Raw genomic sequence first — 12,153 nt, forward strand, 5'->3', positions numbered from 1 at the left:
AATCTTATCTAGGTCAACAGGTGCTGTGGCATAATTATTAGAAGGAATTTACGATTCTAGTTCAAACAGAGGGAGAAGAAAACATATCCTTTACCGTACATCAAAGCAAACTTTATTTCCTCGTTTGGTGTCACAATCCAGTAGTATTTGTAGTGCCAGATGAAGAAGAAGTGTCTGAACTTCAAACTTTGGACTGATCAACAGCTGAGCTGAGATGTCAATATATAGGTCAAAGGTCATGTAGGCGCATCAAACCATAAAATATTGTTAACCTTACATAACATTGAACCGAGCATATTTTGCAAAAAAAATTGCTTTACTAAAATTGAATAATTTTTGTTTACTCTAGTTTGTATTAGAATTTACATCGAATCTTGACATTTAAGTGGTGAATTTGCTTCAAAGCATAAAGGTGGCGTTTGGATGCTCCCGTGGTTCCAGATGCCCAAACTTGGCACACGATCGTCATTTGCATGGCCAAAAATATCTGGTTTTAAGTTACATGTTGACTGTTTACCGTCTTCGGAACGTTCCAGATCAAATCTCCAAAGAGCCACCGTGTTCCTCGTGCTTCAGGTTTTGAGAGAAATCAGGGAGTTGTTATGTTTTGCTCGTGCCAACTGTACTTGAGTTGGAGCGTTCCAAGTTGCGTTACAGAAGTTCAAATCTGATGTAGTTTGATCGTCACTGTCGTTGTGCAAGGCAGAAAGAAATCATGGCGTCTGGTTCGGACTCCCCGCTTTTCAAGTTCGTCCCCAGTCAAAAGGGTAAGTGTTAGTCCGCCATGCTGTGATCTGATTGTGTATTCAATACCACATGAATGTGTGACACATATCATTCATTCATTGTTGATCATGAAGAGTGGGGAGGGGATTGTATTCTATTCAAAGCACGTACACGTGTTTACATACTATTGTTCTCATTATACTAGCATTGAGGTAGAAAAACCTCCATGATACTAGTAACGTTAGTAGTTGTTTAACTTATTGTATGGCTTCCGATTTATTGTGTGCTAGACATGGCTTGAAGGAATTAGGCGTCACCACATTTTGATGTTTGATAGCAAACCGAAAGACAAAATTGAAATTAATTATAATTACATGTTAAATTGAATAACAAAATTGAAATAAGACCTCGTGATTTGTAACCAAGAGCTCCTTGCATCTTCATATATATGATATATGTACTATATAATATAACAGCAGTAACTTAATGTTACATTTAGAAATTGACCCGTTGTGTTTTGCCCAGACTGTGAGCACTTCCTAGAGGCAGTCTATGCTGGAAATGAACGTGTCATTAAGAATACACTTGTCGGTGGTATTGACGTCAATGCTGTGTCAATGAAGGTAAGAGTTTGGTTTTTTTTACCATTTTTGTGTTCAATGACTATTTTGATATGTATTATTCTTTGAAGAAGAACAAAAAATGAAAGTAAAAGTGAGTGAGAGTGGGCGTGAAACTTTTGTTCTTCTGGAATCCAGGATGGCACCACTCCCTTGATGATTGCAGCGTGTAAAGGTCGGCCTGAGATCATCTCCCTCTTACTGCGTGGTGGGGCAGATGTACACCAGTGCAACAAGGTTTGTTTGTTGGATATTTAAACATTGTTGTACCTTCTGCATCTACTAGCAGTAGCACTACCATACAGACAATGTTATGCTTATAACTTCTGTTAAAACTACAAATCAGATGCTGATCTTCTATAGTTCTAAATTGCTCATCTTTATGCTTATAAGTATTCTGATATTTTTGTTGTTGGGAGTCACTTTTATTTGTATTTGTAATGACATAAATTCTAGATACATGTGCAACTTGTAGATTCATCTTTCCACAACCCAGTGCTAACATAATGATATGACTGAGTAGCTGTATAGTCAAAAAGTTTTATCAGAAGCATAGAAATAGATATGCTCTGACAGCTTTGCTTTGTATTTTGTTTCTCCCAAGGATGGCTATACAGCACTAATGATGGCAGCTGGCTATGGGAACAGCACAGTGGTGTTTCAGCTCCTTGCAAACGGCGCTGACGTGAACTACTGTAACAAGACCCACGAGAACGCACTGGTAGTGGCTGTGAGCAGGGGACACTCAGTGGTGGTGTCTCAGCTGCTTGCAGCTGGCGCAGACGTGAACCACCTGAACCGGGAGGGTTCCAACATGTTGCACCTGGCGGCGACGGCCGGGCAGGACGCCGTGGTGGCGTACCTGCTGGCGGAGGGAGCCGACATCAACCATATCAACAAGGACGGCTTCACGCCGCTCATGATGGCTGCTGGGAAGGGTTCCATCGCTGTGCTCACACAGCTTCTGGCAGCAGGTATGCAAGATTGTTTTGCTGCCAGTGTTTCTTATCATTCCTAAACTAACCCTCCGAATCCTGAAATCCAGAGGCAATAGAAATATCAACACAAAAACAGGTGCTTCTTATAAGTAAACAGAGAGCATCTTTTCCATTTGCTGGTCCATATATCACAGAATGAGGTTGACACCCTGCAACAGATTACAGCTGTTGTAAATATCATAAATATCGTGTAATATAAAACTTCATTCCTCTCTACGTGTGTATCTATCAGTTTACTGTATAAAAGCTTCATTGTGTGTAGACTGTGAGGCTTGATGCTAGATGATATGATGCATGCCATCTTTTACCCTAACTCTGTTCTAGCACTCCTTTAACTTTCAGGTTTAGGTTTTTCACCTTTTGCCAATGTGTTTTTTGACAGAATTTCTCTCCTTTCAATTTTCTTTCTCCTGTCTACTTTGCAATAATAGGAAGAACTTTCAAGAATCCTTATGCCCTGGAATCAGGTAAGGGCACTTAACCTTAAGCACTCTAACTATTCTCCAGTTAACAAATAGAAAATTGGTGCTGTTGCCATGGTGCACACAAAGAGTGCTTAGGTTTAAAGCTGCCAGTTGGCATATCCTCCCAGCTTCAAGCTGGAGCATGGCTTTTGTGATTGCAACCTGTTCACAACAATCAGTTCATACTGACAGGTATGGATGAAATAATTGCTTGGCCTGTCAGAAAATGTTGAAAAGGCTTTCAATTGCAACTAATACTTGTTTTATTTCCTTCCGCTCCTACGCTTTTTTTTCTGTCTTCACTTTCGTTTGCTGAATTGGAATTTCTTATGTGGCTGCATGGCTACTGTGTGATTGTGGTCCTTTGTTGAAAAGTTGCAAATACTAATCATGTGGCTGTTTTTCAATGGATGCTCCCTGATAGCAAAGAAATGTTGACACCATTGGTCAGCTGAGTGGTGTTTACAACATTTCTCAATGGTTAAGAAGTGTCCTGCCTATTTCTTGACAGGTGTGAATGTGAACTATGCCAACAAGGAAGGCAACACTGCCCTGTTACTAGGAGTGCACCAAGGAGATGACGAGGTCGTGAGAGAATTAATCCTAGCAGGAGCCAATATCAATCACGTCAACAAGAATGGGCTCACTGCCCTCACTGTGGCAGCAATACAGGTGGGATTTAGTTTGAAAGCAGTTATATTTTTGCTGGCATGTCCATCAAGTGATACAGTAGGCTACAGGTAGACATAACTCGTCTTTCTTGTTAATTGCTACGGTTGAAAAGCTACTGGACTTGGTGAAATGTACAGTATTTCTGTTTTTTAGCAATTGTAGCACAGCTACATGTTATTATTTGTGATTGCAACATTCGTTGGACAATATTATTGAACTTTGTGAACATGTTATCTTTTTGTATTCTTAATTATATAATGGTGAAATCCCAATGCAGTTGAGGTAAGTGCCACATGTTTGTTTTTGACCTGCTGGTATGGAAAATTTGTTAGTTCATCCATGTCTTGCCCCCCTCCCCTCCCTCCCACCAGGGCCATGCTAAGGTTGTGAAGATCCTGATCAACCACGGAGCAGATGTAAACCACCAAACCCCCGACGGCCTGGACGCTCTGATGGTGGCCTGCAACAAAAACCACAGCCGTATCGTGGCCCTGCTCCTGCGGGCGGACGCAGACATCACACACAGAGACAAGTCCGGGATGACGGCGCTGATGAATGCCATGAGCCACGGACTGGACACCATCGTGCTGCACCTGCTCCTGTCTGGGTACTACAGTCCCGATCACGTGGAGGAGGCCATGATGATGATGTTAGACGAACAGTCCCAGGCCATCTTCCCCACACTCATCAAGACTTGTGGGGAAATGTTGGATCCACTTGTCAGGGTACGCCCTTGGTCTTACTGCTGGTGCCATACCTAATGTGCTGTTCCACTGTGAAATTTGGGCAATGCAATCTTCCAACGATACAAATTAGTCCGTAGACTCTGAGGTAGAAATTCTTGAACGTAGACAAACAGAAAGTAGACAAACAAAAAGCAAAGCAATCGAAATCTAACCTGATTGATGCACCTTGGTTTCCTCCCTTATTTCCTGTAGAGACTGTTGGACTATGAGACCACCCCGCCCCACAGGAAGCTGATCATCCTGCAGCGCATGTGTGTGGCCGACCCTAAGCTGTTCCTGCCGGCGCTGAACAGACAGCGCTGTGTGCCTCACCTGATCGAACTCATCAGGAACCCTGACTACAACAACAACGACGCTGTGGTGGAACAGTCCATTCGCATCATATGGGAGGTAGGTTCAGCCTTTTTCAGCTTTGCCTACCTTCTGGTTTATGCCTTAAAGTTTAAACTAATCCTGGCATAAGAGTCAAATGGGCAAATGCAATGGACAAGGTCATAATCATCAAACTCTCTGAAAGCATATTACATGTTGTTCATTGTCATTTGCTGTATGTATATTTGAAATAATATGCTTTACTGCTATAAGTAATAATGACATTCGGTCTTGCTTTCCAAGGTGTTGTCCGGTCAGCAGAAATCTGTGGCAGAAAGGGCCATCAACCAGCTGCTGGATGCCCAGGGGACAGAGGTGCTGTGGTCACTGATTGACCGCCACACCAAGACCAACATCACCCTGGCCCTGCTGTGTGTGACGTTACTCTGTCTGCTGGCCCGTGCACCCAGGGGACAGCAGTTCCTCCGGGGGGAGGACAACCAGTACTTCTTCGGACAGGAGATCCCTCGCATGTTGACATTTGTGAAAGATGCAGAGGTAAGATGAGCTAGCATCTGTGTTGTACCATACGTTAGAAAGCATGGTATCATAAAAAGTTTGAAACTGTGTTGTACCATAAGTAAACAAACTGTGCTGTATCATAAGCTAGCATCTGTGGTGCACTCTCATACTAAGATGCATATTAAGGAGTGGCAGGTAGTCATAATAGGTTAATGTAAGCCAGAAAAGGGATATTTGAGGACAACAACAATAACAACATGACATGATATACATAACATGAATGAAATAATAGGATGATATAGTGTAACAGATTGAGCTAATATTGCAGAGTTCTGGACTGCAATACAGAGGTTTGGGATTCTTCTGCTTTGTATTGTACATGTATGTAAACTTGTCAAACTAAACAGTGGTAGAGTATGAAGTTGCCTCTGTGATTAAAAGATTTTCCCCTCCCCAGGCTACAGAGGCCTTTAAGAAGTTTGTGCGGACTGTGGAACATGTGCTGGTGGTTTATCCCACCATGTTTCCATCTCTGCTGGAAGTGAGCATGCGGCTATCCTTAGACCTGCTGGAGATAGAGATCATGGGTGTGGTGGTGCAGGCCATGGTGGGCTGTCTGGAGACACAGGGGGAGACCGTCCGCACAGAGCTGCACAAACTGCCACACAACACCCTGCTGAACAGTGTGGTGGACCTACTCAACATGGCATATATACAGGTAACCTGTCCAGCTGACAAATATAATTATACGGGGACTACTTTGTATATGTGAAACAATTGGCCTATAAACAGGTAACCTGTCCAGTTGGGTATTAACCTAAAATTGGTTCTGCTATAGTGATTGCACAATTGTGTGGCCCAAGGGCTAAAGGTGAGATGGGCACTGCCCTAACCACCATATAGGCATGGGAAGGAACTGTGGGATCTTTTTGGTAAAACAACAGCTGACCAAAAATGTTACATCAGCAAAAGCACACCAACTCAGGTGCAACAATTATCCATAGCAACCTACATATACATGTAGATACTAGTATACTGTTTATGATGTGAATATCTGTGTATTCAGGCTGACGTATTGGGTCCAGATGTGTCCAAGCTGGCCCTATTGACCATGCAGCACCTTGACCGGCCAGTGGCAGAAAAGGCAGTAAAGCGGATCAAGCGAGAGTGCAAGAATTACAGTGAGACGTGGTTACCACTCACCATCAAGGCCTACCCTGACCTGGCAGACATGTACATGCAGGTGAATGATGTTGTAATACTAATAGATTGTTCCTAGCAATAAGACATGAAAGATGATTTGGAAAGTTTGTCTCCCATTGAACTTTGGGATTTCTTTATCAAATCTTTTTTCAAAACATGATTTCAAGCATGTAGTTCAATACTGAATATTTTTCTGATAGAATACAACATACAATGGGAAAAGAGAAAATAATTTTTCCAGTGAAGTCAACTTCACAAAGACAAGACAGAAGGACCAGACATGCACCAACCTTGAACCAACATTTACACTCACTTGTTTCTACAATTGTGACAGTGGTATATAGAATGTAGTGTTTTACCAAATGATGAACTTTATCCTGCAGCTTGGTATGGAGCCCAGTGCAGCCTGTCTGGCAGCAGCCATGGAGGTGGGGAATGAGGACTGGGTGCAGCGTCTGCGGGAGTTCTGTTACCACCCCATGTTAGACGTGTACCTGGACATGCTGGGCTGTAACAAACCGTGTGTCAAACTGGTGGCCCAGTTCCGTACCGAGCGCCAGGAGCAGGCACAGGCCATGGAGGCAGAGCTCCTCGCCGAGGAGAGCGAGAAAGCCACCGTGGGGAAGAAACGCAAAAAACGCCGCAAGAAACCCAAAGGAAAGGCAGACAAGGAAGACTTGGCGAAGGGGGTTAGCGAAGAAAAGGAACAACCTGTCGAACCAGCTAAGGAAGAGGTGACAGAGAAAACTGAGGAAACCTCTGTGAAAAAAATGCCAAATGTGGAAGGCGCTTACTCGCGTAAACAAAAGAGGAAACAGGAAGCAGCAAGGGCAAAGGAAGCTGCTGAAAAAGCCGAGGCAGCTGGTGAAGACAAAAACACAAAGGACAGCCAAGAAGTTTCAGCTGATGGTGAAAAGACACAAACAGCTGAGGACACATCACAGGCTGTAGAGGGACAGGATGGATCAACTGGTAATGATGCAGAGAAGGAGGAGGAGAAGAAAAAGCCGAAGCCGAACCTGCCATGGTTGAGTCGGAGTAAGCGTTGGGCCCAGCAGCTGGAGGATTTGGCCTGTATGGACCCAGCCCTGCGCAGGCAGGTGGACGCACTGCACATGTGTACTAAAGGGAAGGACTTCCTCATTGCCAAGGGGTGAGTCGAAGAAGTGTTTCTTTATTTCTTATACATATTGTGGCCCAAGCCGCCCAACAAACATTATTCTATAACATTGTAAGAGTGTGATAGCAGAAAGTACTACTGTAGTAAATTTATGCTGTTGCATAGACGATCCAGCAGGTTGAAGGTTAAAAGTAAGGCATGAGACAGAAGTCTTCAGATCTGAAAGAAATGTACATTGTAGGTCTTACTGTTGTTATACATTGCTTGTTTCTGTCAAAGTTGAATAAATATCCCCATCTTGCATGGCTTTGCAACATGCTGCTACCCGGTATAGATTGATTACCTTGTACTGCGTATCCAGGAGCGATGGTACCTATGTGTACCTGGGCATCATGAACGATGGTACGGAGGTGGCGGTGAAGAGGATCCACGAGGACAACTTCCAGTTCATGAAGAACGAGTGTGAGCTGCTGCGTCTGGCTGAGCTGGATGAGGAGTACATCATCAAGTACAAGGTCAGCTGCTTGTTGTGTCATAATTTTGTTGTGACATCAGAATAGAAAAAAAAACTGCAAGATCTTCAGTTTTGCTCAGGTTTAAAGTCAAGCTGTGTGGATTTTTCTATGACATTTTCTAAGCACATTTAAGTTTGACTTTCAATTTAGGTTCAAAGTTGATGATTAATGGGAGGGTCATTTACACAGACACTTATGCATTCTCAATAAAATGTCTAAGCATTTCTGGTACATTGTTTTTGTTTCCAGTACTTCACAGAGGATGAGACTTTTGGGTACCTTGCCATGGAGCTCTGTGAGTACACATTGGAGGATTATGTGCACCGCCTAGCAGAGCAGGGAGAACTGCAGAGACTGGCACCTAAGATCATCAGTCAGATCATGAAGGGACTGCAGACGTTACACGAGCAGCCTAGGGCCATCCTGCACAGGGATCTAAAGGTAGGGAATATGATACCTTCCAGACCCTCATACCTAGACATAGCTAGAATAAATTCACAGTTCAGTATGTTTCTGCTTTTCTTTATGATGATAGGTAGCAAAATCTCACAAAGCTGTAGATTGACAACCAAACTGTTCTTTCTTGTGTTTGTCTCTGTAGCCAGCCAATGTGCTGATTGATGTAAAAGGTCGTGTGCGGCTGGCAGACTTCGGGAACAGTCGTCTGTTGGAGGAGCGGCAGACCACGCTGTACACCAACACGGCAGGCACGCGGTGCTGGCGGGCCAAGGAGACGCTGGACTACTGCAGTCAGCAGGCCTGCCGCAAGGAGTCCGACATCCAGGTAAGAAAGGTGTAGTTATGTGGCAAGTACAGCTGCATTTCATGTGTTTAGTTGGGTACCTTTTATCATTGTCCTGTCTGTATAGCTTAAAGAACACTTCAGGTTGACCTACGTGTAGATGTGAGCCATTTTATTATTTGTTTTATCACTTAGCTAAGAATTTACCAATTGTTGAATTCTCACACTCTAACAGCTCTATCTGTACCTGACATGACTTTTAACTTCCTAAGTTGCTAAACACTACTGTATGCCTCTAACCTAATTAACCTTGTAGTGCTTTACTAACAGGTGGAGTGGTTTCCCCTGTAGAACTTGCATGCAGTCATAATGTCACAACCTGAACCATTTCCCCACTTCTGTAGATCCCTGCATTTGTGACTGCATGTTGTGGTGGTGGTGGGTTCTACATGTAACTGTGTGCAATGTGAGTAGATTGATATGGATGTGGTCCTAGTAGACAGTGGTTTCTATTATCTGAATAAGAAAGAGCAAGACTTGTCAAGAGTAATGTATTCTTTTATATTTCCTTACAATATCTTCTTATATTTTCTTACGGCAGAAGTGCAATAATTTCATATCTTCAGTTTTAAACAATCTATCCTTAAGTAGATATTTGCTTTTGGATATTTCTTATGTCATACTTCTTACATTTGTGTTAATAATTACAGATATCACTGTGTTACAATGTATGAAATATGAAAAATTTCTGGGTTCACAATTGAAAAGACTTGATGGATACAATCTTGTGGAAAAACCCTCCAGGCTGCAGGGATGGTGGCCTTCTTTGTGCTGACAGGTGGGCAGCATCCGTTTGGTGATCTGGAGCAGCCGTTTGCGGTGGAGGTGCGGATCATGCAGGGGCGGCATGACCTGGGGCCCATCAAGGACCCTGTTGTGTCACACCTGCTGGACTGGATGTTACAGGAGGACTACACCAAACGGCCAGACTGTAACCAGGTGCTGAGGTAAGACATGGGGAGTTCTTGTCTTGGTCAAGGGGGTTGTATTTTTATTTTTATGTGATACCTGAGCCACAGCATTGTTCGATACAGGTGTTCCGGCCCATGTGATAACTAGCAGTACAGCTTGGAGTTCTGTTTGGTTATCACATGGGCTTCAAAATGCTCTGTAGGATGATTCGAACGCGTTTCGCATGAGCCCCATGCGCTGCCATGTTGTATTCAATATTTATTTCTTTCTTGGTAAAATTGTTTCTACATTGCCCTAAAGATGATCTTTTTAAAACTGTAGCTTCCCTATACAAACTGCACATTACATTACAAGCATGTTAATTGCTGTGCTGTCTACTGCTGATCCCAGTGTTGACATACTGCCTTGCTGGTATTTTCAGCCATCCCTTCCTGTGGGACGTTGACAAGAGGGTGCTGTTCCTCGGACGTGTGGGCAACGAGCCGGAAGTGGAGAGTCGGGAGGCAAACTGCGCTGTACTTCGGGAAATCAACCTCCATAAGAACAAAATCTGCAAGAAAGACTGGGTACGTCATGGTTTTTCAACTTTCTCCCCTCAGAGGCAATTTTCAAACCTTTATAGCCAATGAAAGGCTAGAAGGAAAGAGGATATATTTGAACTTGTGCACTTCACCTCATAGTTTTTGGATAAATACCTGAGTGTTCAACTACAGATTCCGTTAGTCGCTGATATAAAGTAGTGGATGCTACTTGAAACGTCTGACAGTTTCCAAAACCTATCCAGTTGCCTAAGTAGCAGGATCTTGTGTATCCCATTACCTGAATGTGCAACCTTCATCAACATAACTTGTGCATGAGTTTATGTGAATGGCAGAGCTGACAGAGATGGAAAAAATGTCATTGTGTCCTCAGACTCAAGTGGTGGATCAAGATCTGCTGTCAGAGATGAGCAAGCAACGGCGCTACAACAGCTCTGTAGGAGACCTTCTCCGACTCATCCGCAACTCCCAGCAGCATTTCAAGGACTTGTAAGTAGAACATGAAGATTTACCATACATTTGTACATGTAAACATGATAAACCTTCAGCTTAGTGGCAAGGTTGATGCCCTTGCATTCCTATCTTGTGTTTGGCCTGGGAAAAAATGTTTTCTGTTTTCCGACTGACCCTAGAAAAACTAGACATAGATTTTCCAAGCTGATCGTCCTTTTCTACCTCCATGATCTGACACCTGAGTGATGAAACATTGTACAATCCAATTCCAACATTCACAAATTGAAAATGGAAGTGTCCTCATGCAAGCTTTTCTTTGTTAGACTGTATTAATTGTATAGGTTGAATCACTAGAGAACGCCAAAGTCTAAAGAAGGAAAAAAAAAAGGTATCCCACCTACCGACCCTAATTTTTTCTCCAAGGCCTTTAGAGAAGAACATTTTGCATTACATGTGTGTAAGTTGAAGTTTGTACCTTGATAGTTACATGTTGTCCTGGCTGTTTTGTGTCTCCAGGCCACGCGAGGTCCGTGAGCGAGTGAGTGATGAAGGACTTCCTCAAACCTCTTCCCCATCACTTCTTCCATACCGTGTATGACATCATCGGAAAAAGTAGCGGTACTGACGATGATTGGACTCAGCGGAGGAACCTTAAGATGTTCTTTAACTAACACCACCTTCCTTCTCTCTAAATGTACCCACTTGTCTGAGATCTACACCACTTATAATTCATTCTCTGTTAAAAGTTCCAGTACCGGTAAAACGTGATTATTATGTACCAATGTTGAGACATAGTGGGGCAATTTGCAATGGCTTGCTCTTGTATATAGCTGACAATTTATCAATTGTAACAATTTATACTATTTCATGTTATGAATTAGAAGTGCTTCCCTATGTGTGAGGGCAAAATCAATTATATAAGGTTTTTTATATAAGGGCTGTGGAATATATTGTTGATACCTGGTACATGTGTCACCAGCCAAATGTGCATACAGATTATCTCAGTCAATAGTCAAGTTACTCATGTGGTGCTCAACATGGCCCCCTTTTTCTATATTCCTTTGTTACCAGGAATATTTGTTATCATTATCATTTTACCTGAACCACTTCCTCTGTATTTGTTAAGAGAGGAATCAGGCAATTTATTGTGAAAAGAGACAAGGTGGAAAGAATCTACACCTGTATACTAGTATCTTTGTCTATTGCAGTATTACACTGTATTATTAGGGTCATTTATTTTGCATTGTTTTGTATTGAATTTGGTGTGATGGGCTTTGGAAGTAGCTTAACCAACTCTTGGTACTAAAGATGAGATTACAAAGTATATTCCATAGTTTATTGAGTACTTCATGAATTATGATGCTCATCTAAATCCCATAAAGTTTTTCAGACCCCCTCACACGTGCAACACAGTATTATCATCATTTTCTATATAACATTGTAAGTTGTCGAATTGCTTAACTATTTCTATATCAACCTTGATCATCTGTATATATATATGTAAATATATTTGTGTCTGTGCAATGAATTTCCCATTATCTTGTATTAA

General features: G+C 42.5%; 2 protein-coding genes across 2 annotated transcripts; both read left to right on the forward strand.

Moving 5' to 3' along the window:
* The first annotated feature begins 422 nt into the window (after positions 1 to 422).
* LOC109473322 (ankyrin repeat domain-containing protein 50-like) lies at positions 423 to 6,169 on the forward strand. Its single transcript, XM_019773191.1, has 11 exons — positions 423 to 767; positions 1,252 to 1,349; positions 1,485 to 1,583; positions 1,951 to 2,320; positions 2,776 to 2,811; positions 3,320 to 3,480; positions 3,852 to 4,205; positions 4,419 to 4,616; positions 4,842 to 5,096; positions 5,518 to 5,778; positions 6,146 to 6,169. Exons 1-11 carry the CDS (start codon positions 716 to 718, stop codon positions 6,167 to 6,169), a joined length of 1,908 nt encoding a protein of 635 aa, XP_019628750.1. The 5' UTR covers positions 423 to 715.
* Positions 6,126 to 12,153, forward strand: LOC109473927 (serine/threonine-protein kinase/endoribonuclease IRE1-like). Its single transcript, XM_019774095.1, has 9 exons — positions 6,126 to 6,303; positions 6,647 to 7,416; positions 7,745 to 7,898; positions 8,148 to 8,339; positions 8,500 to 8,682; positions 9,445 to 9,647; positions 10,034 to 10,178; positions 10,525 to 10,640; positions 11,121 to 12,153. Exons 1-9 carry the CDS (start codon positions 6,172 to 6,174, stop codon positions 11,200 to 11,202), a joined length of 1,977 nt encoding a protein of 658 aa, XP_019629654.1. The 5' UTR covers positions 6,126 to 6,171; the 3' UTR covers positions 11,203 to 12,153.

This window comes from Branchiostoma belcheri, unplaced genomic scaffold, assembly GCF_001625305.1.
Source record: "Branchiostoma belcheri isolate BF01 breed outbred unplaced genomic scaffold, Haploidv18h27 scaffold3, whole genome shotgun sequence".
In the NCBI taxonomy this organism is placed as follows: Eukaryota; Metazoa; Chordata; class Leptocardii; order Amphioxiformes; family Branchiostomatidae; genus Branchiostoma; species Branchiostoma belcheri.

Coding starts and splice junctions, on each gene's coding strand:
- LOC109473322 (XM_019773191.1), top strand. CDS start 716: ATGGCGTCTGGTTCGGACTCCCCGCTTTTCAAGTTCGTCCCCAGTCAA. Junction 768..1,251: donor GTTCGTCCCCAGTCAAAAGG/GTAAGTGTTAGT, acceptor TGTTTTGCCCAG/ACTGTGAGCACTTCCTAGAG. Junction 4,617..4,841: donor CCATTCGCATCATATGGGAG/GTAGGTTCAGCC, acceptor TTGCTTTCCAAG/GTGTTGTCCGGTCAGCAGAA.
- LOC109473927 (XM_019774095.1), top strand. CDS start 6,172: ATGCAGCACCTTGACCGGCCAGTGGCAGAAAAGGCAGTAAAGCGGATC. Junction 8,683..9,444: donor GCAAGGAGTCCGACATCCAG/GTAAGAAAGGTG, acceptor AAAACCCTCCAG/GCTGCAGGGATGGTGGCCTT. Junction 10,641..11,120: donor CAGCAGCATTTCAAGGACTT/GTAAGTAGAACA, acceptor TTGTGTCTCCAG/GCCACGCGAGGTCCGTGAGC.